The sequence below is a fragment of the Cygnus olor genome, chromosome 3 (genome assembly GCF_009769625.2).
Source record: "Cygnus olor isolate bCygOlo1 chromosome 3, bCygOlo1.pri.v2, whole genome shotgun sequence".
Taxonomy (NCBI): Eukaryota; Metazoa; Chordata; class Aves; order Anseriformes; family Anatidae; genus Cygnus; species Cygnus olor.
In genome coordinates, this window is record NC_049171.1 from 67840864 (window position 1) to 67867844 (window position 26981).

General features: G+C 37.2%; 1 protein-coding gene across 28 annotated transcripts in view; it reads left to right on the forward strand.

Moving 5' to 3' along the window:
• Positions 1-26981, forward strand: part of SYNE1 (spectrin repeat containing nuclear envelope protein 1) — a 302466-nt gene that overhangs the window by 157566 nt on the left and 117919 nt on the right. For 21 of the 28 annotated variants that reach the window (XM_040553823.1, XM_040553826.1, XM_040553827.1 and 18 more), the window contains 18 exons: positions 1013-1168; positions 2042-2212; positions 3130-3456; positions 4760-4912; positions 5937-6104; positions 7103-7279; positions 8128-8274; positions 9955-10158; positions 11558-11734; positions 13526-13791; positions 14550-16710; positions 17087-17424; positions 18048-18192; positions 19208-19426; positions 20326-20588; positions 22181-22346; positions 22973-23128; positions 23645-23797. In XM_040553823.1, the coding sequence (XP_040409757.1) occupies positions 1013-1168; positions 2042-2212; positions 3130-3456; positions 4760-4912; positions 5937-6104; positions 7103-7279; positions 8128-8274; positions 9955-10158; positions 11558-11734; positions 13526-13791; positions 14550-16710; positions 17087-17424; positions 18048-18192; positions 19208-19426; positions 20326-20588; positions 22181-22346; positions 22973-23128; positions 23645-23797 (5547 nt within the window). The remainder of the gene's footprint in view (positions 1-1012; positions 1169-2041; positions 2213-3129; positions 3457-4759; positions 4913-5936; positions 6105-7102; positions 7280-8127; positions 8275-9954; positions 10159-11557; positions 11735-13525; positions 13792-14549; positions 16711-17086; positions 17425-18047; positions 18193-19207; positions 19427-20325; positions 20589-22180; positions 22347-22972; positions 23129-23644; positions 23798-26981) is intronic. The other 7 variants (XM_040553830.1, XM_040553842.1, XM_040553843.1 and 4 more) reach the window with 1 other exon arrangement.

The window sequence follows — 26981 nt, forward strand, 5'->3', positions numbered from 1 at the left end:
TAATTTAGTAACAAAATAAAATGTTATAAGCTGTGTTGTGAAGTCTCTGCTGTGTTGATGTAGTAGTTTTCCTTAGTCACTAGAAGGGGAAGGCATGGTTCTGAGGAAACAAAGGAAGCGCATTTGTAAAGATCCAAGGTTATATTTTATGGTCTCTTTTAGAATTTGGGCAACAGAAAAAGAAATGTGTAGGAATTCCAGCCTGCATTTCTATTATTATTCATAAAAAAGTACTAAGTCTATTGTAATAAAATTCAGTCCGTTTAATATTGTAAAAACATAAAATACATCACAGAATGGTTCAGGTTGAAAGGGACCTTAAAGATCATCTAGTTCCAACCCCACTGCCAAGGGCATGGGTTCTACCCAATAGATCAAGTTGTCCATCCAATCTGACCTTGGGCACTTCCAGGGATGTGGCATCCACAACTTCTCTAGGCAACCTGTTCCAGTGCTTCACCACTCTCTGAATAAATAATTTACTTCCTCCTAACATCTAATCTAAACCTCCCCTCTTTTAGCTTAAAACCATTCTTCTTCTCATTATTTGCCCATGTAAAAAATCACTCTCCATCTTTTTTATAAGCCTTCTTTAAGTACTGAAGAGCTGCAATGAGGTGTGCCTGGAGCTTTCTCTTCTCCAGGCTGAACATCCCCAGCTCTCTCGGCCATTCTTCACAGGAGAGGTGCCCCAGCCCTCTCATCAACTTTGTGTCCCTCCTTTGCACACACTCTAACAGGTCCACATCTTTCTTGTGCTGGGGAGCCCCAGACCTAGATCCAGTACTCCAAATGGAGCTACACCAGGGCAGAGTAGTGGGGGGCAAAACATCCAGTATGTTCATTCAGTTAACCTTCATCAGATTCTGATTAATTTTCCTGTTTTAACTCAATGTTTATAACCATGTATTTGTTTTCCTTTCAATGGTTTCCTAACCATTACAACTAAATTCCTGTTGTGTTTAAGTTGTTTGAATTAGTCATACAAGATGGGTAATGTCTTTTGTCATAGAAGTGGCATGAAGAAGTTACAATCTACAAAGATGATGTGGAGGAAGTTGGGATATTAGCTCAGCAAATACTAGAGGAATGTCTCACTACAAGCAGAATGGGAAGCCAGGCTACACAGCTTACATCTCGATATCAAACTCTTCTTCTTCATGTCTTGGTAAGTAATGATTAAGTAATTAATTTATAGATTCATAGAATCATAGAATATCCTAAGTTGGAAGGGACCCACAAAGATCATTGAGTCCAACTCCTGGGTTCAAGTATTCATTATAAAATTATAAATAGTCAGTTGAGAAACAAGTATAGATAGACTTTCTTAATTAGATTTTACCAAATTTTATTCATTACTGTAGATTCCATAATACAATGTTCACATACATATCTGTGAGTTTATACAACTATGTAAATATAAATACACATATATATAACTATATAGGTATAAACATCCACACATACACATAGATTTCATTGGTCTAAATGCATTAGAGAACAATAATCAGGTTGAAGCTCTTTCAAAAATATTCAGCATTGATCAGATGTTGTTACTACCTTTTTTGTCAGCTTCAGGAGAGAAATTCAGAATTCAGCAGATTTGAAGGCTGAATTACTACTAGAGAAATGTTTTCAGGTTACCATTACATATACATATCTATATATACATACATATATATACATATATATAGGTGTGGGCAAAAATGAATGGATAAGGTACAGTGTTCAGGTCACTTTAGGTAGAAAGAGCTTCATAGTAACATCATCACAAGTCACTATACAAATTGCAAAATATAAGTCCCTTTTCAATGCTTAGCATTAACTCAGTTTTAACATTAGTGATTGTTGTATGTACGCTCTGACAAGACCCCGGTAAGAATTATCCGTTAGGTATGAAAGGACTCAAAAACTACATATTTAATCTTAGTATATCAGGTTTTATTGATAAGTGGCAATTAATTGCTCTCTCTAACCAATAGCTATGATAAACATCAAGGTGTTTCTCATTTCTTTCCCTAACCTCCATTCCTGTTTGAAGGAACAAATAAAGTTTCTGGAAGAAGAGATACGTAGTATGGAGGAATCAGAACTGGCTTTTAGTGCTTACACAAATTGGTACGGAGCTACTAACAAGAACTTCAGAAATGTGATCACCAAGTTTGACGTGTTGGATAAAACAGCAATGGAGAAAAAAGTGCAGGAACTAGAGGTACAGTGTCCTTGAATACAGTTGTTGTTTGTCTTCAGTTTCTGTTCACCAAGAAGTGCCTATATTTTAACATGTATCTTAACAGCTGCTCAAAATTCTAACTTCACTCTGCCCAGAGAAGTAAACAGGATAAAGATCACCAAATATAAAAGTTTGTGTTCTCATGTCATATACGTAATACATCACAGTTTGGTTGTTGAGGTTATGCATAGTCATAAATAATATAATCCTCTCTTTCCATAAGGCATGTTTTATGCCATAAGGCATATTTTGTTTCAGGTTAAAACTTAGAATAAATTTCCCTCCCACGTCATCCTGCCATGTATGTTTTATACCAGTATGCATTGTGGCAAGTATGCATTGTTTCCTATATGCATTCCTGTATTTATACCAGTAATTATAATATTATATACTTAATTATAATTCCCGTATTTATACCAGTATGTGTTGTTTCCTGCTTTACTTCATTGAAATAATTCAGTAGTAAAACTTGTGTTTCATCTCAGAGTTGCAAATGAGTTTTTCATGTTTCCTGTAGCTTAAACATAATTCACTAAGTGAAAACTTTCATCCATTACAGAATTTGAGTATGAATCATCTCCTGATAGACCTGAGTTTCTGTGTTTATGTTCACAAGCCCAGTGCAGAGCAGAAGTATTCGTTTATTGTTGTTGTTGTTCTTCTTTTATTTTTTCTGCTTCTTTCTAGTTTACCACAAGTTAACCTCAGGTAATTTTGTAATTAAAAGTCCATTTAATTTCCATAGCAATTCCTTGTGTCCTTAAAAAAAAAAAAAATTAATAATAATAATAATAAAAAAGTGTTGTCCTCTCACTAATAACAGAACCACACTGAATCAAAAAGAAAGAAACAAGAGCTCGTATGCATTTTTCTGTTAACCAACATTTCTTTCACAGCTGCTGTTGAGTGATATGGACATAGGCCACAGTTTACTAAAATCTGCCCGTGAGAAGGGGGAGCGAGCTATAAGGTACATGGAAGAAAATGAAGTTGACCAGTTAAGAAAAGAAATTGGTGATCATGTGGAACAGCTTGAAGAGTTGGCTGGCTCCATCAGGAAAGAACACATGACTTCAGAAAAATGCCTTCAGTTGGCAAAGGAGTTCTCAGACAAGTACAAGGCACAGACTCAGTGGCTCACAGAGTACCAAACTATGTTACATGCTCCAGTGGAGCCAAAGAGTGAACTCTATGAGAAGAAGGCCCAGTTGTCCAAATATAAGGTAAAAAGTGATCATATCATTGCACTATTGAATTAATTTTGACCTATAGACTTGCAACAGATCTTCTGATGCAAGCGTCTGTTCAAGTGTCCTCAATAGATTTATGAGATATCTCTGATCTGGGTGTCCAAATCAGCAAAAAAGTGAAAAGATGCATGATGCCTACACCTATGAACCAGAGTGGGCACATAGATATGCAATGTGAAAGTTTTAATAAGGCTTCTACATTTGAAAATGTCCTGTTATGAAACAATATTCTATTTTTACACATGAGCAATTCCATCGACAGCAACAGAGTTAACTTCCATTTAAGCCAGGATAGAAAATAATTGGTCTCTCTTCTCTGCAGGCATTTCCTCTGTCTACATTTGCTTAATCATCTTTCTGGTTAAAGCTGAATGTCCCAGCTCAACTGACATCCAGGACAGTCAGCTGCTATGGCTTCCTCTGTTTTTAATTAACATTTTTATGATATTTTTTCCACTTGTAAAATTGAGTAGAAAATAATTGAGAACAAAACTGTTGCCTATCTTAATGATGCTTTTATGAAATGCTCCAGGCTTCCATGTGTTTCATAAGATGTATGTATAAGGGCCTGGCTGGAATGAAGACAGCTCTCCTCATAGCAGCCTATACAACTCTGTGTTTAGCATTTATGGCTAAAACAGTGTTGATAGCATACCAATGTTTTTGCTGTTGCTGAGCAGTACTTGCACAGCAGCAAGGCTTTCTCTTCAAGCCACTTATCCACCCCATCCTCCTGCAAGCCTAAATACTCAGTCATATAGAAGATCTGTGTGCTTGCTTGCTACGTTTGAGGAGCTTGTATCTCACTGTTAAGTGATAGATACTGCCATGTACTATGCTGTCTGACCCAGCAGTGCAACAATGACAACAGGAACTCAGACTGGATACCCTTTATATTAAAGACTTATGCATTATTCTGTTATATATTGTCTCCCTAAGGGCAGGGATTTGGTGATGATTGCCCACCTATTTGCAGAATTTGTTCCTCAGAGCAAATTTTATCCTTAGCACTTAACTGTTCACACATATTAACTCACTTTTCTTTAGCAGCTCCAAATTGTTAGACATGCTACTAGGCAATCACAAAAGGATCAATTGCTGTTAGGTTCCTGCAAAGCTGTTGTCTCAGGGCATAGCTGGAAAAATATAGTTTCATAGTAGTTGCAAAGTTCTTCTCATCTGGAAAGGATGATACATGGCTGTACTTCAGAAGTAAGTGAATGAAATAGATCTTCAGTGCTCAATATATATTTTGCTATTCTTGCTTGCACTGTAGTCCATACAGCAGACCGTTCTGTCCCATGAGCCTTCAATAAAATCAGTGATTGAAAAGGGAGAAGCACTTTTTGATCTGGTGAATGATGTGACTCTAAAGAGCAACATTCAAGACCTTCAGAGCAGTTACCAGGAACTCTGCAGTGCAACAAAGGTAAAAAGTCAGAAAGAAAACTTAAGGTTCTACCAAACTACTATATTTTTCCCCTCTTTAAGAAGTTGACTATTTGTTTCATACTGCTATGATGTCACACCCTGCACACTGAGCCAGTTAGGTTTCCTTACATTTTATTTGTCTCTTGTTTCTGCTAAATCTCACACAAACTTCATTTAATCTAGTTTCATTACTGAAAGGAGGTCACTGGAGAAAATGAACCGTAAGATGGATTCAAGTTAATTCAGCAAGGACAATATAAATTAACATTGATTCATGAGTCTACATATATATAGTAGTACTTTGAAACACCTAATACTAAATATGTCCTGAAGTATGATTATGGCTACAGCTTTTAATAGGTTATACCCCTAACAAGGAAAAGCTCCGCAAACCATGTTAGTACTTATCTTACTAAAGTCCCTTTAATTTCCAATCCATCCAATAATAGATTATTTTTTTCACAGCTGATTTTTTAAATTAGTACAGCCTGATTTGTACCACAAAACTGATATCTGTTGTAGTAGACATGATTTTGATGAGTTAAATGCAGTAAAGTACATGAAAAAGCTTTTTTAAAGGGAAAAAAATAAATATCTCAATGTATTTATTCTTGGTTTGTGTACTACAGTCACAGGCAGTATGTACATACAAAGGCTTTAAGCAGCAAAGACCTAACCATAGCATTTAGTAGGTCATGTGCAGTCTCTGAGTGTCTGTAATAACTATTTTGAAATGAATTTAATGTCAAGTTGACAATGTTTCTTTTCTTAAAGAAACAGAATCTTCACTGTTTTCCACAACCTTCTCAGTATGGTGTTTCACCCTAAATGAAAATGCTGCTCAGTACCACAGATTTTATTCACACAACTAATTCCGTTGGTATCTGGTTTAACAGTCTAATCACAAGACTCACCCACAGGAATATAAATTTGGAAGACTCTTACTATGCTTTCAAGATCTTGGTGTTCTGTTTTTATTCTTCTTACCTTATGTTTTAATTTTGGTCATTGTGAACCTGCAGGCATATGTTGAAACTTTAGAGGTGAGAGTAAAAGAACATGAGGATTACAATAGTGATTTGCAAGAAGGAGAGAAATGGTTACTACATATGTCCAGCAGGCTGGTTAGCCCTGACCTCGTGGAGAGTAACAATCTTGAAATAATCACTCAGCAACTAGCCAACCATAAGGTAGGTTTGGTACTTTGGTAAACCTTCTTTATTGGGTGAATTAGAATTTTTCTTCTCTGCTTCTGTGTCTTCACTCCAGAGCTCTAGTTATTTCTCATTCACCTGTTTTATTCCTCTTACTGTTAACTGCGAAAATGAGCACCGGTGTCATTAACACAGTTAACATATTTACCTTGTTGTAGCACTGTATCTTGGATCAAATTGAATCTGCACAAGAGCTTTGTTGTACTCTGATCTGAATTTCATGTCAGATTCTTTCTGAGAAGTTCTAAGAAATAGACCACAAAAGGCAGATTAGGGTCTTTTTACTCCTAAGGTGTTTTTGACTCTGACACTTTTAAGGAAAAATAATAATAAATTTTCAAGTATTTTTCCCATCTATTAAGTTGTCATATTTCATCCATTGATTTAATTCAAGGTATTGTTACTGATGTTATGGGTCATAAGCATTCACTACCTCAGTTACTGATACTTTCCGTAAAATAAAATAAAGCATAATCCAATCCCCACCACCACATACACACTTAGAAACTGAGATTCCAAGGGCAAATATTGAAACCTTTTACCTCACTGTGATTAGCATATTATTCTTTAAGTAACCTCTTTGAATAAAAAATTGGCTCAGCCAAAGCTGATGCAAAGATCTTTCTACAGTTGAAGAGCTTATGGAATAAGATATGATTCAGCATCAGGTTTTGTCCTTAGCATTAGACACAAGAGAATTTGATGGAACCCTGGAGATCAAAGGAAGATGAAGGGCACTCTGTTTTGGGGCATGAGCATATAATGTTTACACGTTACAATAATGCTGCAAACATTTCTGTGGAATATCTATGTAAAGACTTTTGACAATGATTTTACAATGAAAGTACATTCTAATAGCTTGACTGTAACAATGCACGTTGCCTGAAAACCTGTTTCCACATCTAAAGACAAGGAGTGATCAAAACATATTCTAAATTTAAAATATTATTCAAAATATGTTAACTATTTCTTAGGCTATCATGGAAGAAATTGCAGGATTTGAAGATCGTTTGAATAACCTGAAGAATAAAGGTGATTATTTGATCAATCAATGCACAGAACATCTTCAAGCAAAATTTAAGCAAAATATACAAAGCCATCTTCAGGGGACAAGGGACAGCTATTCTGCCATATGTAGTACAGCTCAAAGGGTGAGTCTTGTTTCAAAAACATTTTTAACACAGTTTAAGAATAACAATTTTTTTTTTCTGTAATTGCTTTCTTTTTCTTCAAATTGTATAAATTTCTACTGTTTCAAAATAAAGTGAGCCTATAGGCTCCTAATGTAGCATTTCATCATTACTGTGGTGCAGATGAATTTCTCGTGATCCAAATGTTGCCTTGCAGCCAGCATAACTAGCTGCATATCATCCAGAAGTTTGTACTTAATTTCTCCACTCCCTTGCAGCATTCATGTTACAGAAGCTTCTGAGCAGTCACAGTCAAGAAACTAAAGCTATTCCTACTTCAAAAATGATGGAGCAAATTACACTTTTAGTGCCAGTTGTTTGCATACATATATAACTGGTCTTAATTATGTGCAAGGAAATACTGTCTGTCTTAGTTAAACCAGAATATACCATAAAGAAGGGCTAACTGGGTCAGTTGTTAATCCAATTAGGAGATCAGGACAGCATGGTTTCAAAAAAAAAAAAAGTCTTCAGAGTCAGTAAGAGTTGTAGGAAGGTAAAACCTCATACTATAACAATGGCAAAAATGGTAAAATGATGGACAAGAATACAGAAATTAGAGAAAATACTCTTCATTTTCATCTCTATTTTCTCTTTCCTGTAGCTATGCTTTAGATATTGTCCATTTTATCCACAAAAGAGCAAGATGCAGTGAGAGCTTAAGGAGTTAACTATCCCATGGTAGTTCGTTGTACAAGGGCTAAAGTAACTACAGTCTGTGCAGTTCTCTTCTGCAGTTTGCAAGGTGTGGGAAGAGAGACAATAACGGTGTTTGAAAATGTAATGAACCTCCAAAATGTTTATTTTAGGTGTACCAGAGTTTGGAACATGAACTCCAAAAGCATGTTAATCATCAGGATACCCTACAACAGTGTCAGACTTGGCTGTCTACAATACAGTCAGAATTAAAGCCAAGTACCTGGCCACCCTTCAGCCTGGCAGATGCAGTTAAACAGGTAAAAGTTCAACACTTGAATATGCTCAGTTATCCTTAATGAGGTGATTTCATGTAAGAACTTTATATTAATAGAAATTAGGTACTCCCTCTAGCCTCCTCAGACACTTGTGTAGCCTCATTTTTTGTCCCCAGCTCAAAAAGGAATACCTTGAAGGAAAAATAACCTTAGGTGAAAAATCACACAGGGCTTTTGTTAGCTCTGCTTAATACTTAGAAATATGCTACTTGAAAACAGTTGGCTAATTGGATAAACCTGCTCAGATATTCCATAGATATGTTTAGCAGAGAGGTTGTGTCTTTCTGCTTGTCTAATTGCTTATCTGTCTGTCTACTAAAGTTCCTACATGAGACCTGGTTTCATAGTACAATCAACGCAGAATCTGTTAGTCAGTCAATTAAAATAAGTTTTCAGTCTGATAGTATAGAACTGCCTCCAGCTCTCATTAGTGATTAAGAATGTTTTATTTGTTTTCTGATTATTTTTAGTAACTTAATATATGTTGTTACCGGATTTGTACATTGTTTTCAAACTAAACTGGTTTGATACAAAAAATGCAGAAATTCAAGGCTTTCTCATCTACCATATAGCTTAATTGAGACTTTGAAATACTACAGATTTTGATTTCCCTTTCCTCTAGTCCTTTTTCTGCTCAACTCTGAGAACAGAATGGCTGTCTTCTAGATATTGTTCCTACCTGTCCTCCTACCCTTTAAATAATAGGAGACGGCAATTAGCCTCCCCTCTCTAGGTTGGACAAACCCTGTTCCTTCAGACCTGCCTAAATGCCATGTGCTACTGCCCCATATACACTATCCCTTTGCTGAACTTGCACCAGCTTGCTGATATTTCTTCTGTTAAGAGGGAAACTTGAACCCAATACTCCAGGCTCAGCCTGACAAGTTTAAACATAGGAGGATAATCCCTTCCTGGAGCATGCTTTCAGCTTTCTTGCTAATGCAGTAATTCAGGGTTGCACCAAGGGCACACTGCTGCTGGGTATTCAACTTCTTGTTTACAAGGACCCACCACTGGCCCTCTGAGTGGTCATTCACCCTCCTCTCTGGGACTCTAGGAGGTATGTTATATGCAGGTATAAGCCTGCTTTTTTGACACCGATACCACCATTTTCTTGTGGAATGAGGAAAATCTTCATAGAGAGAGATGGGTTTCTATGGACAATAGCAAGAGGAAGAACCCTCAAAAGAATAGTGTTGTCAGATCTTGTCAGTTGTAGATGTTGAGAGGGTTTCAGAGAGTGTGGAAAACTTGTTTTGCCACTGGTTTGGATCCTCCATGATCTATTGAGATGCAAGAGATTTTTATAGGTATAGGCAACAAGACACTTTAGTAATCGGATAAAGCCCTGCTTCCCATTCACCTTGGGAAAGTAAGTCACCTTTCTGAAACTCTTGTGTGTGTCTATCCAAACCTATAAATTGTAAAGAAATAAACTAGGTAATGCATGTCACTGAGCACTTTGCTAAATGGACAATGATAATCAAATTTTTAAGCGTTACTCTTTTCCATATTTTTTACATTGTTTCTAATAAAATAGAATATGTCTACATTTCTTCTCTTGGAAGTAATGAGCTAAATTTTAAACACTGAAACATGTGATTTTAATAAAACAAGAAATATTCCACAAGCTGAGTTTATCTGAGGATTGTCTTCCCTCAGGTGAAACATTTCCGGGCTCTGCAGGAACAAGCCAATACATATTTGGATCTTTTGTGCTCCATGTGTGATCTGTCAGATGCCACAGTGAAGAGTACAGCAACAGATATTCAACAAACAAAACACATGGTACAAGATAACCAGCTTTTAATCCTATTTAGAGCTTTAACTGCTTTCATCTGTCCTCTTTTAAGATGGTCATCTTGGGTAATGGTTTAAAGAAATGTTATCTTATATGTTACATTCATCTTAAGTATTTCATTCAGAAACATTTTATCTTCTCTTTCTTTTTATACATATATATATAGATATATAATATAGATATTATAAAATTGACACAATGCTATCCTGGCAGTAATAAAAAGAAAAGGGGCAAAGTATGTGAGAGGTACTGAGGTGCTAAAAGATGTCCTAAAGCCACACGTATGACATCATGTTGAAGAAAACCAGTTCCAAATTATTTGTTTTCATAAAACATAATTCAGTTAATTCTTATTTTTAATTAAATATTATGCATATTTGTTTATTTATTCAACAGTAGACTGATGTTCTTCTTAAGATATATTAATATATTCTTTATAATCATGATTTTTATAATTCAATTCATAAATCTATGTAATTTATCCAGAGTGCATCAATTTTAGCATATGAATGTATAGAAGTGTACCTCAATTTTAAGTTTCAAATTACCTTAATGATTTGTTTTAAAATAAAATAAGCATAGTTTATTAGAAAAAATATATTATTAGGATTCCTGGGTTTTTAACCATGAAAATTTTAGTTTCACACATGCACGCACACAGAAAACTCCTGAAACTACTTCTACCAAGATTAAAAGTATAATACATACAGTAACAGTCTTTCATACCAGAGAAGCAAATTGTGCAAGTCCAAGTAATCCATACAAAAAACTGCAGTCCAAATACTAAGTAACTAGAAAGCATCCCAAACACCAAAATGAGATTCTTCTTTAATATATAAAGTGGGGAGGGGGGGGGTGGAAAGAAATCACAGACAAGGCAGTACTCAAATATATGGAACTAATTGAGAGTCTAAACCTTAAAGGCACCCTACTTCTAGTTTGAAGCAAAAGAAGCTCTGTGACTATTGGTGTCAGGTGATTAGTGGGCTCAGATCCGGTAAGCATTGTTCTTCTCAGCATTTTACAAAAGACATATAGGCAAAATTACTGGGCTAGGCAAATTAAAATTAAAGTGTTTTGTTTAAGTGTTTTTTTGGTCATTGTGAAGGCGTATAGGGCATAGTCCTCCACTATTCTTGGTATGCAATACGCATTACAAATTACACAGTTAATTTAAGCTTTAACTGAAGACTTAGAACACTTTGAAATACACATATAAGTATACTTGCTACACTCAAGGGTGAATTTTTACACAGCTTTCCTTGGATAGGTTTGATTTTTATGACTTTTGAAGGTTAAGTCTCTTTGTGAATAATATTAGCCCTTTCAGAATCTAGTACAGGAATTTGTTGTGAGTACAGTATTGTGCTAGGAGGAAGAAGGTATTCATCCTCCAATCCCCCAAAATAGCTGCATTAAAGCATTCCTACTCCTTTTCTTTTGTTTCCTTTTCTTTTCTGCTAGATTGAGCAACAGATAACGCACTCACAGTATTTGGCTCAAGGTTGGGAAGAGATAAAACAAATGAAGGCTGAGCTCTGGATATATTTCCAGGATGCAGATCAACAACTACAGAATTTGAAAAGGAGACGTGCAGAGTTGGAGCTAAACATTGCCCAGAATATGGTACTCCAGGTTAAGGTAAGGAGACTTTAGGTTAAGAGCAGAAGTTAAAGAAGACGTTCATCCTATGGCTGATTTAATTACAATACTTGCTATATACGTGTGCATAGAATTGCTAATATGTTCTAAGCAAGAACAGTGAAGACAGAGGAAAGAAGGTTTCCTTATTGATGCTACAGGGTGACACAGGGAGCAAAACACAGCACAATACTATTTTTCTGTGTTTTTCCTTTTCCTTTTCTGTTTCCTTTTCCTTTTAACAGCAGACAGTTTGCAGCCTATTGTTTGATTTGCCTTTGCTTTTAAAAGGCTAATTTCTGATTGCAGTGGATCTGAAGATAAGGTCTGCAACTCGTGCTTGCTAAGTTCTTTGATTCCACTACTTGTAAATTATTCAGTTCTATTTCAAAATCAGTCTAGGAAACTATTCAATTTTGCTGGACTCTGAAAAGCACAGGCGTGTTGGCATAATGGAAAACCAATTTAATTTACCTTCAGTAGTGAGATAAATGCCTTCAGGTCCTCAGTCATTACAGATATTTTCCATGGTTATTCTGCACACATCTCAAACATCAGTAAAGTAACAAGAAGAAACAGGAAAACAAATTATTTATTTGATAACTGATTAAATGCTTGGCTTTTTCATTTTTAGTCTAGACATCGCGTTTTCTTTTCTGATGTGCCAGGAGTTAGTTGAAAAGTAAACAGCACTTCTTTTCTGTTCTAAAGAAGTGTCAGAACAAAGTCGTAGCTCTTGAATACACCTCAGCACAATGCAGTCTAAGACCTGCTACACTAACTATCATTAAAGGAGTCTGTGAAGAGGCAGGAGCCTGTACTTCTTCACTATTTCAGTCAAGAACTTTCGATTATTACGAATGACAAGCACCAGTTGTACTGTCAGATGTCGTGCAATCTGTATTTTTCCCTTGTATTCCCCTGGTGTAGGAAGATGCCTAGCTCCATTTGAGGCAGTAACAAAGAAGGAAGCAGAGAAGGGCAGTAGCATCTCTTCTTCAGACCTCCAAAAGTCCTCAGTGAAAATGAATCACCCCAGCAAAGTGCTGGAGCTGGGCATAGTTGCTTAGTTATTGGAACTAGAATTTGGAAAAGATTATATTTACCTTAGACAGTGTGTAGGTGCCAAAGAATATTTGATTATTTTAACTGTCAGTATAATGTATATTCTTCTCTTGGGTTCTCTGTGACTTCTTATTCAGTAAATGTGTGTACAGATGAGCTCATTTGTCTACTGGAGTTTATTAACTTAAATAGTAATCATACCTGAATAATTGTTGGCTTTGTTTCATTAATGACAAGAATAACGGTCACTATTGGAGAAATAGATACAATGCAAAATATGGATGTGGGGTTCACAGACTCATTGGCATTGCTTCCTTTTTTCAGTATCTAATGAAAAAGGGAAAAAAAAGAAAAAGAAAAAAAAAAGAGCTACAAACAGTATTTGCAGAATGAATTCTCATGAGACCCTGATTATCTTGCTTGTAATAATGTAGGTAGAAGAGGCGTTAGTCCAGGCACCTGGAAGACAAGATGTCACTTTCTTTTGAATTCTTTCTATCACTGGCACTGGGAAACTGCTCTGGTTTGCCATCCTCATCCGATAAGATGGGGAAAAAGTGCTTTCTCCCTTCCCCTAACCTTTTTCTAATTAACATTTACATAACATTTGCCTGGGCAGATAAGTAGTACTTACACAATATATTAGTTTCAGAGTTTGTATTTAAATTTCATCATATAATTTAAAGTAGGTGACACTGTATTGGTTTTGGTTTGTATCTTTTTCAGGAATTCAATCAGAAGTTAAAGTCTAAGCAGTCAGCTCTTACCTCTGTGACTGAGAAGATAAACAAACTAACCCAAGGACAGGAATCACCTGAACACAAGGAAATTGGACAGTTGAGCAACCAGTGGCTGGACCTCTGCCTTCAGGCACACAGTTTGCTCATACAGAGAGAGGAGGATCTGCAGAGGACAGGGAATTACCATGATCGCATGAATGTAGTTGAAGTTTTCTTGGAAAAACTCACAAAAGAGTGGGACAACCTGGCTAGGTAAAAAAGAAGAGCACACACAAGGCTTATTACATATACACTGAAAGAGCTGTTTACAGAGTGTCTCTAAGTGGATCTGCTAAAAATACATTTTTTCCATGCCTAAATTAAATCAGGCTTCCCTTATTAATTATAACATAATTACTTGTATTACTTGTATTGAAATAAAGAGAGTTTGTGGAGCTGTATCTTCAGTCTTTGTCTTTAAGGCAAGTACTGACTCATCCCATCTTGGGGTGTAGCATTTTCTGATATTTCAAGCATTTTGACTGTTTTGTTTGAACTTTTCATTTGTGTTTGTTGTCATTTTTTTATCTATTAGACTATTATATTTAAGCCTAGTTGCTGCTGCTAAATTGTTGCAGCTGCTTTTCACTCATTTATAGCATAAACACAGGCTGTGTGTAATATTGCAGGAGTCTACTACTGCTGCTATTACTGCCATGAAACAAGATTCAACTTCATTACTTCTTGTTACTGTATTCTGGTTGTTTGAATGTGCAATATAACCTGTATGCTGTGTATTACTGATGTTAATTTGTTTGGTCAACCCGATGACCATATTGCAAGTGAAAGAGAGGAATAAAAATGTTAAACTTTGTAATTGATATTCAAGACCTGTACCTTCAAAAGAATCTGATAGCTGTAGGTATTTATGTGATGTTGATTTCAACATATAGTGGGCTCATAATTTATCCTAACCTCTTTTAAAACTCTGTCCTAATCGTTCATTTCTGTCCTATCCATTTTGATAACAGATCTGATGCTGAAAGTACAAATGTGCACCTTGAAGCTTTGCAAAAATTGGCACTGGCACTACAGGAGAGGAGATTTGCTCTGGAAGATTTGAAAGATCAGAAACAAAAGATGGTGGAACATCTAAATCTTGATGACAAAGAATTAGTAAAGGAGCAATTTGGTCATTTTGAGCATCGCTGGACTCAGCTGGAGGACCTTGTCAAAAGAAAAATTCAAGTTTCTGTTTCAACCTTAGAAGAGTTCAGTTTGGTGCATTCGAGATTTCAAGAACTAATGGAATGGGCGGAGGAGCAGCAACCTAGTATCTCAGAGGCTCTTAAACAGAGCCCTCCTCCAGATTTGGCTCAGAGTCTTCTCATGGATCATCTTACCATTTGTAGTGAGCTTGAAGCCAAACAGCTTGTTCTGAAGATGCTGGTGAAAGATGCTGACAGGGTGATGACCAACCTAGGACTCAATGAAAGGCAGGAGCTGCAGAAAGCACTTTCTGATGCACAGCATCATGTAGATTGTCTCAGCGATCTGGTTGGCCAGAGGAGAAAGCACCTGAATAAAGCACTATCTGAAAAGACACAGTTTCTCATGGCAGTCTTTCAGGCTACCAACCAAATTCACCAACATGAGAAGAAGGTAACGTTTCCAGAACATATCTGTCTGTTTCCAGAAGATGTGAACAAACAGATTAGGGCTTGTAAGAATGCCCAGGCTAACCTGAAGACCTATCAAAATGAAGTCACTGGGCTATGGGCTCAAGGAAGGGATTTAATGAAAGAAGCAACAGAACAAGAAAAGAGTGAGGTGTTAGGTAAACTGCAAGAACTACAGAATGTATATGACACTGTTTTACAAAAGTGTAATCAGAGATTGTTAGAACTGCAGAAAAATATAGTTTCCAGGAAATATTTCAAAGAAGATTTGGATAAAGTTTGCCATTGGCTAAAACAAGCTGATATTGTCACATTCCCAGAAGTTAATGTAATGAATAGTAACTCTGAACTGTACACCCAGTTGTCCAAATATCAACAGATTCTTGAGCAATCTCCAGAATACGAAAATCTATTACTTGCTCTGCAAAGAGATGGCCAAGAAATCCTACCATCACTTAATGAAGTGGATCATTCTTATCTGGATGAAAAGCTTAACATTCTCCCTCAGCAATTCAATACTGTCACTGCTCTGGCAAAAGATAAATTCCATAAGGTTCGGGAAACAATTTATGCTCGAAAAGAATATGCCTCTTTGATTGAGTTGACAACTAAAGCCTTGACTGAGCTGGAAGATCAATTTATTAATATGGACAAAGCTCCAGCTGCTGTTTTAGCCAAAGAAGCTGTGTCACTTCAGCAGGCCTACAGAGATCTCTTAGGTGAAGTGGTGAGCCTTGGTGCAGCAGTGGATGAACTAAACCAGAAGAAGGAGGCCTTTAGAAGCACTGGCCAGCCATGGCAACCAGATGAAATGTTAAAACTTGTCACATTATATCACAAGCTGAAGAGGCAAATAGAACAGAAAATCAACCTGTTGGAAGACACAATAGAAGCATGTCAAGAACATGAGAAAATGTGTACACAACTCGAAGCACAGCTAGAAGCAGTGAAGAAGGAACAGATTAAGGTAAATGAAGAAATGCTCCCAATAGAGGAAAAGTTGAAAATATACCATTCTCTAGTGGGCAGCTTGCAAGACTCAGGGAGTCTTCTGAAGCGAATAACTGAGCATATAGAAGCCCTTTCTCCTCAGCTTGACCCATCTGCATGTGAGACAACAAATCACCAACTGCAGTCTTGGCAAGACAAACTAAAGTCTTTGCATGCTGCCATTGGAGACACAGTGATGGACTGCGAGAACAGACTTGTGCAAAGCATAGACTTCCAAACAGAAATCTGCCGCTCACTTGACTGGCTGAGATGGATCAAAACAGAGCTCAATGAAACGCTGATTTTGGACCTCAAACTGCAAAGCATCCAAGAAGAAATCCGAAAAGTTCAGATACATCAGGAAGAAGTGCAGTCAAGCCTGAGAGTGATGAATGCACTGAGCAATAAAGAGAAAGAGAAATATATGAAAGCAAAGGAGCTGATACCTGCTGACCTGGAAAACACTCTTGCTGAGCTAACAGAACTAGATGGTGAAGTTCAAGAAGCTATACACATGAGACAGGTTAGTGCATCCTCAGTGTCATTAGCTTCTCATTCATTAAGCTGAAAAATATGACTCTATGTCTTGATGTTTGTAATCATCATGAAAGGATTCATTTTAATAATCCTGTTGTGTTTTTTTTGACACCTTAGATCATGGCCTGTTGCATTGATGAACATAGGGGGAATAAGATTTCCTCAGTATGCCCATATCCATGCACATAGAAATGCTGGCTGACTCAAAACCTACTTCCATCTGGTCTCTCCAGACCTACGTTTTAGATATACTACAGGGAAAAGAAAGCAAGCATGGGCAAAATCCAGACTCTGATGAGGATATATTTGTTGCTAGTGTGAATTTTTTGTCTGTGTCTATATAATGTTCACTTCCATTTCAGGCTACCTTGGATAAACTATATAGCCGTTGCCAAAGATGCTACCAAGTGATGCAGATAGTGAGTGACTGGCTTGAGGATGCTCAGGAATTTCTACATTTAGCAGGAAATGGTCTTGATGTTGAGAACTCGGAGGGGAACCTAAGGAACCACGTTGAATTTTTCAGCACAGAAAGTCAGTTCAGTAATCATTTGAAGGAGTTACAGGGTCTGGTGTCTGAGATGGAGCCCTTTATCCAAGCCACTGTAAGAGAGCAGCTTGTGCAGAATCTAGGTGCATTGGAAGAAAAGGGCAAAAGGACGAAGCAAGACTCTAAAACCCAGCAAGAACTGTTGCAAAGGTATGATTTTCTCTCTCTTTTTTTTTTCTTTCATTTTAAGATCACTTTGTTAGTGATGAAAGAAAGAGATCACAACACTTGATTTGTCACCTAACTGGAGTACTGTAAGCTGTGCTACTGGTAACAGAAGCAGATATTGGGATTCAGAACTCTTAGATTCTGTTTTTCACTTCTGCCACTGACTAGAAGTGTGATCCTGAGGAAGATATGATAAAGTTATATAAACCTTGGAAAAGCACTGAGAGGACGTATAGGGAGTGGCTATTTTACATAGTACAAGAACCATGGAGTAACAAATAAAATTGAAGCAGACATTTTAAACTACAAGGAAATACCATTTTAACAAACATTACTGTGTTACTCATTATTCCAGAATGTTCTGGATGCCAAAAGTTTGGATGGGTTTGAAACACAACCTAGACAAAGTCACTGAGGAAAACTCTATCAAAGGCTATTAAATGCTGAGCTGTGAATACAGTTTCTAGTAGTCTCCAAGGCACAGCTGAAAATCAGCAACATACATTTCTGTATGTGTGCTCTTTACCAATAGTCTATCTCTTTCTTGGAAAATAATGGTTTTATATTGCATTAAATTGTTCTTTCTGGCACTTTGTTTGTTTAAGGTGTGCTTCTGAGTGGCAGGAGTATCAGACAGCAAGGCAGAAGGTTATTGAAGTGATGAATGAGGCTGAGAAAAAATTATCTGAATTTTCTCTAGCTAAAGCTGCTTCTTCTCATGAAGCAGAAGAGAAATTGCTAACACATAAGGTAAGGTGCTGAAAATGATATGGAATCCTTTTCCTTCAGTTAAAAATGAAAATATTTTATGTAGGTCTTTACCTGTGAAAACCTGAAGTTGAGTTTTTAGATCTTTTCCTGTAGCTCATAAGTGTTATAGCACATTAAGAGCTGTTTTGTGTTGTGCAGAACACACATTGTACTTGTGGGATGAATGGGACAGATATTTTGTAATCTTTTTCCAGTCTGTGCATCTGTGACTCTAGGGCACTGGAAGAAGCCAGGAGATTCCTAACAGTCCCCGAATTGTGTACCCTATGCAAAATTCAGAACAGAAATTTCCATCTCTTTCTGCATCATATGGAATAGTTTTACTAGGACAATAAAACAGGATTTAATATTAACTCATTTAGTCTAAAAGAAATAAATGTTACAAGAATTACTTTCTCCTCTAGCATTTAGGGTGCTGCCCTCACTGCTGCCATTCAGCTACCTTAATATACTTAGGTATAGCCAGTTAGAGAGACTTCAGACATCCCATCTGGTCTCGAGCTGTCTCTTCATAAAGCCAGGAAACTCCCATAAGAGCACTGTCATGTCTTCCAACTTCATGAGAATATCCTGGTACACCTGAATATCTAAAATGACATTAGATTTTAAAATGACATAGATGAGTTTAAGCACTTGAATTGTTTTTTTTGTTGTTGTTGTTTTTTTTTCAGGCTCTAATAATAGAGGTTAAAATCTTTGCTATGAAAAAGTTCCTGAACACTCATTTCCATCCCTTTTGAGGGGTTAGCATTAAAGAGAAAATCTGATTACACTAGATTTCGCAGCTTCCAGAAAATTGCAATTTGGACCAGGTCCTTCCAGTCACTGTAGCTAATGTACTGCAGTGGAATAAGCGGAACCTAACCAACTCACTCAATGTAGGGTACCTCCTTTTAACCTGCAGTGGCTGGAAGTGGCTCGTCTGCTTGCAAGTGTATTGCATTGTAAAAAAAAAAAAAAAAGAAAAACTTAATGCTCTTTTTTGCTTTTGCAGACGCTCGTGTCCATAGTGAATTGTTTCCATGAGAAGATCACAGCTCTAGAAGAAAAGGCTTCACAGCTGGAAAAAGTTAGCAATGATGCCAGCAAGGCAACTATAAGTAGATCAATGACAACAGTCTGGCAGCGCTGGACACGGCTCAAGAATGTAGCCCAAGAACAAGAGAAAATTTTGGAAGGTGCAGTACAGGAATGGAAGGGGTTTAATGATAAGGTAACTTCTGGTCTTGGTAACTCCTTCTTTTCTAACTGTACATGGGTTTTCACTCCTTGTACTGCCCTTCACAAACAATGAGTACAGATCACAATGAAGTCTTGTGAAACAAACAAGTCAATTTTATTAGGAATAATTTCATGGTAGAGAAAGCTGATATTGGGAAATACAGTGATTCTTAGGTCGCAAAAGAAAAATAACAGCAACAGAACAACTATGGAAGACCTAGGTTTAGAACCACTGCCTCTAAGGCTTGCACTGTTCTTCTGTATGTATACACATAAAGTAAAAACAGAGTTATTTTGATTTCTAGTGGTTCTTCAGAATCTTCTCCTCTGTTTCCCTTTCCCAAATAGTACATTCTAGATTAAGTCATTCTCTTTTTTTTTTTTTTCAGAAGAGAATGAAGTTGCTAATTCTAAGTTTGCGCACTGATACCTTTGCCTGTTACTGATCTCTGATCATGCCTCTCTTTTTTTTTCGTAAATCCTACCTGACTCTCATTATTTGTCATTGTCCATTATTTTATGCTCAGATTGCAGTCTCTCTGAGAATGGGGATAATCTTTCTGTTATTTGTATGGCTTATGCCAAATAGGGGCATAAGGAGTTAAAGGTCTAAGTCGTATGGCAGTAAAGATAATAAATGATCAAAAAAAAATATAAGGAGACACTCATCACACAAAAAACCAGACCATTAGCAAGCTCTACTCTGGTGTGAAGAGCTACGGCTACCTAGCTACAACTAGCAGCATTAGGTCACAGATTTAGATCTATATTGTTGCACCAGCCCTTTACCACAACTGTTCTACAGCATGCAGCACAGGGCTTAGCACATTTTTATACCAGTTCTACTAAATTGTTTTAAATTTCATTAAAAGACTGCATCTCTTTACATAGATTGAGAAAGCCACTGCAGCAATAGATCAACTACAAGATCGTTTACCAGAAAGCTCAATAGAAAAGACTTCTAAAACAGAGCTCCTGGAACTCCTGGATTACCACGGCAGCTTCCTTCTGGAAGTGGATCACCAGCTATCATCTTTGGGTCTGCTCAAACAGCTTGCTCTTAGTATGCTTCAGGATGTGGAAATAAAGCCTCCTTCTCAGGAAGAACTACCAGTCATGCAAGAAATCAAAGCAATGCAAGATCGATGCCACAAGTAAGGAATTTTAAAAGATTCACTAGAAAAAAAAATGGTAACTTAAAATTAATTCAGTAATAACAATTCAAATATTATTTTTATTATCATTAACAATTATAATACTTAAATAATATATTTATATTTAAAATAAACATCAGATAAAATTTAAATGATCCTTAATTTTGAAATACGTTTTTACCATTATTTTTTCACCACCATATGTATTGTAGAATATGTACTTCCTGCCTTGCATTAATAATAGTAACTTATGTAAGACTTGTATAAACTACGTTAAAGTTATAACTGACTTTAAACACTTCCATTTTATCTTAGCATCTTTTTGTATCCTGATTTTTGATTAGTCTATCACTTTGATTCTCCTCTTTGAAGTACTTCGGTATCAAAAGTAGGCATCTTGTCAATTTCATAAGGGAATTTAGTGCACAGGCAAACAGAAAACATCTTAAAATGTTACCTTATACCGTACACAAGTATTTATCTAAATCTAAAGTATTTCTCTGTCATATAAAGCAGGAAAATTTATGGTAAGGTTCAGGGTTCACATCCATTTCATAACTGCACCAAGATGCCATTAACTGGATCTCCACAGTGGGGAGAGAAAGGGAATAAAAAGTTTAAACCTTGCATCTAGCCTGTTCAAAGTTAGTTGTGTTTATGCATAACTGATTACGGTAGAATAGCAATCATTGTAGAAATTGTGTAGAGATTAGCACTTCTGTAATTCCATTCTTCACCTAGAATAGTTTTCTAAGAAATAGCATCTGAGATGATTTCATGCTTGTGTAAGTAAGTCATGATTCAGCTATGAAAGATTATATGTGTGTAAATCAAATATCAGAATATCAAAATTAGATCCATGTCACATGCATAAGAGCTGCAAACTTCAGTTCTGTAGATCTTTCACTAATCTGACATCTGAAAAAGTATTCTGCTTTTTTACAGAACATCCAAGTTCTTGAGGAAAGTGTGGAAATTATGTCTTAGTGTGGAGATAGGTCCCAGGATCAAAAATGGTGTTCAGATGTTTGATCCGTGTCTTATCCTAGGTATTCTGCCACTGAAAATCCCAATAGTGGTGGAATTTATCTCATGTTATTTTAGGTTATAGATATCCACATCTGAACCAGTTAATTCTTGCTGCCTAATTAGTGGAGAGAAATAGACAGGTTTAAGATACAGTTTTTCTGACCTGTTTCAGAAGTTTCTTTTAGAATGATGATGAATCATCATAAATCATACCCTAGAATTGCCTGTTTCCTCCACTGATAATAAGGACAGCCTGTGGTGGTGAGCACAGATGTAGGTGTCTGGTACTATAAACATTTGCATTTGCTCAGAAGAGTTGTGCATGAATGTCAAAATACATAAAACCACTCATTAAAAGGTGTGAACTGTAGAATGAATGTGAGAAATTTAAAAGTGTCTGCTGCTTTAGTAAACTGTTGCTACACTGCTCTGATTTTTATTAATCTGGATATGGGGCTATTTATTTTTTTCCTTATTATTCACTGTTTTTTTTTTTTTTGACAAAGCAATATGTTTAGACATTCTTAATTCTTCACAAATAATCATTGTTTCTGTTTCTGAAGTATGCAACAGAAAGTGAAAAAAGGTGTGAAGCTGGTGAAACAAGAGCTGAAAGAGCGTGAGGAAGTCGAAGCACAGATTAATATTGTGAAGACTTGGATCCAGGAAACAAAGGAATATTTATTAAACCCTGATGTGGAAGTGGATACTCAACTTCAGGAGTTGCAAGTATATCAAATTTCTCAATTTCTAAATTGTGATGTTTCTAACGTGTCTTCATCATAATTTCATAGTGAGTGTTAATCGCTTCCAAACCACCATCAATTCAAATTACAAAATATTAATTGGATTTTGAGTAAGCCACCAGAAAATAAAATAAAATAAAATAAAATAAAATGAAGTAGCAGATAGGCTACAATATCTTATTTTAAAGATATTTAACATGTATTTAAGTATTTGCATTTATGCAACCTTACATGCCTAATATATTGTTTAGGAAATTTTCCCCCTGCATTTAAAATATGGAAGAAATATAGAATATGAATGTACAGAATGTGGCATTTCTTTTCTGTCTCATAAGTCTTGGGAGAAACAAAAGCAACAAAATAAACTCAAATTACTGAAGTTGCTGAAAACTTAGTATTTTCCATATAAAGGTGGTTGGACTGGAACAGAGGACTGGACAGACCATCATAAATTAGAATCCAGGGAATTTCAAGATACAATTCTTTTTAGAGAAATAATTAAACAAAAAATTGAAACGTTTGTCGTAAGATGCAAGTAATGTCTATGTTTGCTAAATTTGTACAGATGTTTTCCCATTGTTCCTAACAGTATTATTTCTCTGTAATTAGTCTCTCCTTGGTGAAGTAACTACTCATCGCCAGGCTGTTGAAAAAATGGCTGAACAACAACAGAATAAGTACTTGGGGCTTTATACCATTTTGCCTTCTGAACTCTCTCTTCATTTAGCAGAAGTTGGACTGGATCTTGTAACCGTACAAGATCAGGTAAAACATAGCACATGAAACTTTTACGGAATTGCACAGATTCACAAAATTGTTGTGGTTGGAAGGGACTTCTGGAAGTCACCTGGTCCAACCGCTTGCTCAAGCACCTAGAGCTGCTTACCCAGGACCATGTCCAGGCAGCTTTCGAAGATCTCCAAGGAGGGATACCCAACAATCTCTCTGGGCAACCTGTGCCAGTGCTCCACCACCCGCACAGCACAGAAGTGATTCCTGATGTTCAGAGGGAACCTCTTGTGTTCCAGTCTGTGACTATTGCCTCTTGTCCTGGCAATGGGCACCACTGAAAGATCATGGATTCATTTACGGATCTAAAGCCCTTCTTTAGACTTCATAACTTATTGACGTACAGTATCCAAGTGTAGTCAAACCATGGTAATGCAGAGTAGTTTTATTATCTTCTTTAAAAAATAAAATTAAAAGTAAATTAAGTGAAAGTTAATTTCTTTTCTGGAGGACTGATTTCTGGTTACTGAATTTAATTCTTGTTGTTGACAGATTCAAACCAAAGAAAAAGAAACTCAGCATATCAAAACATTGAATCAAGAGTTTGGACAGAAAATCCAGGGGATAGCAAATGAACTAAATGTAATTCTTTCCAAACTGAAAAAGAAAACAAATGATATAGCACAAGCTAAACTTGAACAGAAGGTAAGACTAAGGTTTCTTTAATTGGTTACACCGCAGCACCACAGACTCTTCAGAATTGGGACTTGGTATCAAAATAATATTTTTAAAGAGCTCAATCAATTTTATTTTATTTTTTTTCCAAAAGAGCCCATACAGGCAGATGAGGGCTTAACAAAAAAGTGGAGGGAGTATCTGAGAGTAAAAACAACTCAGTTGGACAGAATTATGTTTTTTTTTAAATAATGAGTATGATTGCAACCTGAGGAAGCCTAAGAGGCTTCCAAACTGCTCCTGTTTTAAGTCTGTATTGAAAAGACCATTCTTTACAATCTTATCTTTACTTGTAATAAATAGAATCTAACTTAGTAGTCCATCTCATATAATTTTGTACAGTCATGAATTTAAGTACTACTGGTGCTGTTACAGGAAATGAAAAGGACTCCTGGTTACTTTTCTGATTTTTCAATTATAGTTATATAACACAAACAGAAAATTTCATCTCCACTCAGGCATAATGGCCAAGTTAGGATTGTCGTATGAGAGTAGGAGTTTTTTTTGCTTCCTTTTCTGGCTTTTGTTGTTGTGGTGTTTTGTTTTGATGGAGACCTTCCCCATCGCTACTTGATGGGTAGGGTCTCCTCACAGACAATGACATAGGCAAAGCAGAGACGTTTAATGCCTTCTTCGCCTCTGTCTTCAACACTGATGATGGGCTTCGGGACCCAGGGTGCCCTGAGCTGGAGGACCATGACGGTGGGAATGACAAACTCCCAACCGACCCTGAACGTGCGCAGGATTTGCTGCTCCACCTGGATCCATACAAGTCCATGGGTCCAGATGGGATTCATCCCAGGGTGCTTAAAGAGCTGGCTGACGTCATCGCGGGACCTCTCTCAATTATTTTTCAATGATCTTGGGAATCTGGAGAGGTCCCAGTAGACTGGAAGCTGGCAAATGTGGTGCCAATTTTCAAGAAGGGTAAGAAAGAAAACCCTAGCAATTACAGGCCTGTCAGTCTCACATCAGTGCCTGGTAAAATTATGGAGAGGATGATCCTTGAAGTTATTGAAGTGCACCTGGGAGCAATGCAGTCATTGGTCCCAGCCAACATGGGTTCATGAGGGGTACGTCCTGCCTAACAAATTTGATTTCCTTTTATGATAAGATCACCCATCTAGTTGACCAAGGGAAACCAGCTGATGTGATCTTTTTGGACTTCAGCAAAGCTTTTGACATGGTTTCCCATAGGATCCTACTGGACAAAATGTCCAGCATACATCTTAACAAAAACATTATACAATGGGTGAGCAATTGGCTGACGGGCAGAGCTGAAAGGGTTGTGGTAAATTGGGCCACATCTGGCTGGCAGATGGTCACTAGTGGGGTCCCTCAAGGCTCCATTTTAGGGCCAGTCCTCTTCAATGTTTTTATAAATGATTTGGATGTAGGACTAGAAGGTGTTCTGAGCAAATTTGCCAATGACACTAAACTTGGAGGAGTTGTGGACTCGGATGAGGGTGGAAAGGCCTTGCAGAGAGATCTGGACAGATTGGAGAGCTGGGCGATCACCAGCCACATGAAGTTTAACAAAAGCAAGTGCCGGGTCCTGCACCTGGGACGGGGCAACCCTGGCTATATGTACAGACTGGGCGATGAGACGCTGGAGAGCAACCCCGCAGAGAGGGATCTGGGGGTTGTGGTTGACATCAAGTTGAATATGAGCCAGCAGTGTGCCCTGGCAGCCAGGAAGGCCAACCGTATCCCGGGATGCATCAAGCATGTCATTGCTAGTCGGTTGAGGGAAGTGATTGTCCTGCTCTACCCTGCGCTGGTGCGGCCTCACCTCGACTACTGTGTGCAGTTCTGGGCACCACAGTACAAAAAGGACATTAAACTGTTGGAGAGTGTCCAGAGGAGGGTGACGAAGATGGTGAAGGGCCTAGAGGGGAAGACATATGAGGAGCGGCTGAGGTCACTGGGCCTGTTCAGCCTGGAGAAGAGGAGGCTGAGGGGGGACCTCATCACAGTCTACAACTTCCTTGCGAGGGGGAGTGGAGAGGCAGGTGACCTATTCTCCGTAATCACCAGTGATAGGACTCGCGGAAACGGTGTTAAGCTGAGGCAGGGGAAGTTTAGGCTGGACATCAGGAAGAGGTTCTTAACCGAGAGGGTTGTCACACACTGGAACAGGCTCCTCAGTGAAGTAGTCACTGCACCAAGCCTGTCTGAATTTAAGAAGCAGTTGGACTGTGCACTTAGTCACATGGTCTAAACTTTTGGGCAGACCTGTGCGGTGCCAGGAATTGGACTTGATGATCCTTATGGGTCCCTTCCAACTCGGGATATTCTATGATTCTGTGATTTTGTTTTGTTGATGAGGAAGGAGAAGCAGGACATGGAGGTCTCGTTATGTGGTTTTTGTTTTTATTGTTTTGTTTGTTTTTTTTTTAACTAGTCAAATATGATCTTGACCAAGTTACTGCTTGAAAGCATACGGAACAGAAAACTGGGTGTGTCTGATATGTCAAAAATCACCTGTTTGTTTTCATGAGTTACAAGCGATATGCTCCAAAGTACCATTTGCTTTCCAGAAGGTGTGACTAAAATACATCCGTTTAAAATTGGTAAATTTTTGACCCCAGTAATTGAGCAGAAAGCCAGTGAAATGTACTTTCCCATGTAGTACAGACAAAACTTCTATGTCACTGAAGATTTAGTTCCCTCAATTGCATTTATGTCAGCTCTCAGGTGATACTGCTGAGATTGAGTTGGCTTTGATCACAGTGGTAAATATTTTTGAAGTTAAAATTAAAACTGATTGTGAAAAAGTAAAATAAGAGTCTGTTTTAAACACATGACCAAAGTCAAATGGATCCATCCCTCACTTTTAAGCAACCTATAAATTCTTTATCATTTGTTTCTGTAGCATTGACATTTAGTTATGCTTGTCTGAAATATGTATGTCTGTATTTAGATGCGTAGATCACCATCTATCTTTATGTCTACATACAGGCATTAATATCATTAAAGCATGGTACTATTCGTGGAACAATAGTCCTTTATCATGAATGGTTGATCATAAATTACACTCTAATAGGTCTGTGCTAGGACAGTCCTAATCTGGCAAGCTTAAAGCAGCTGCAGCTAGAGTTGTGTTCAGTTCTGAATCAGTTTTTGCCTGATGATTGCAATTTATATTTCTAAA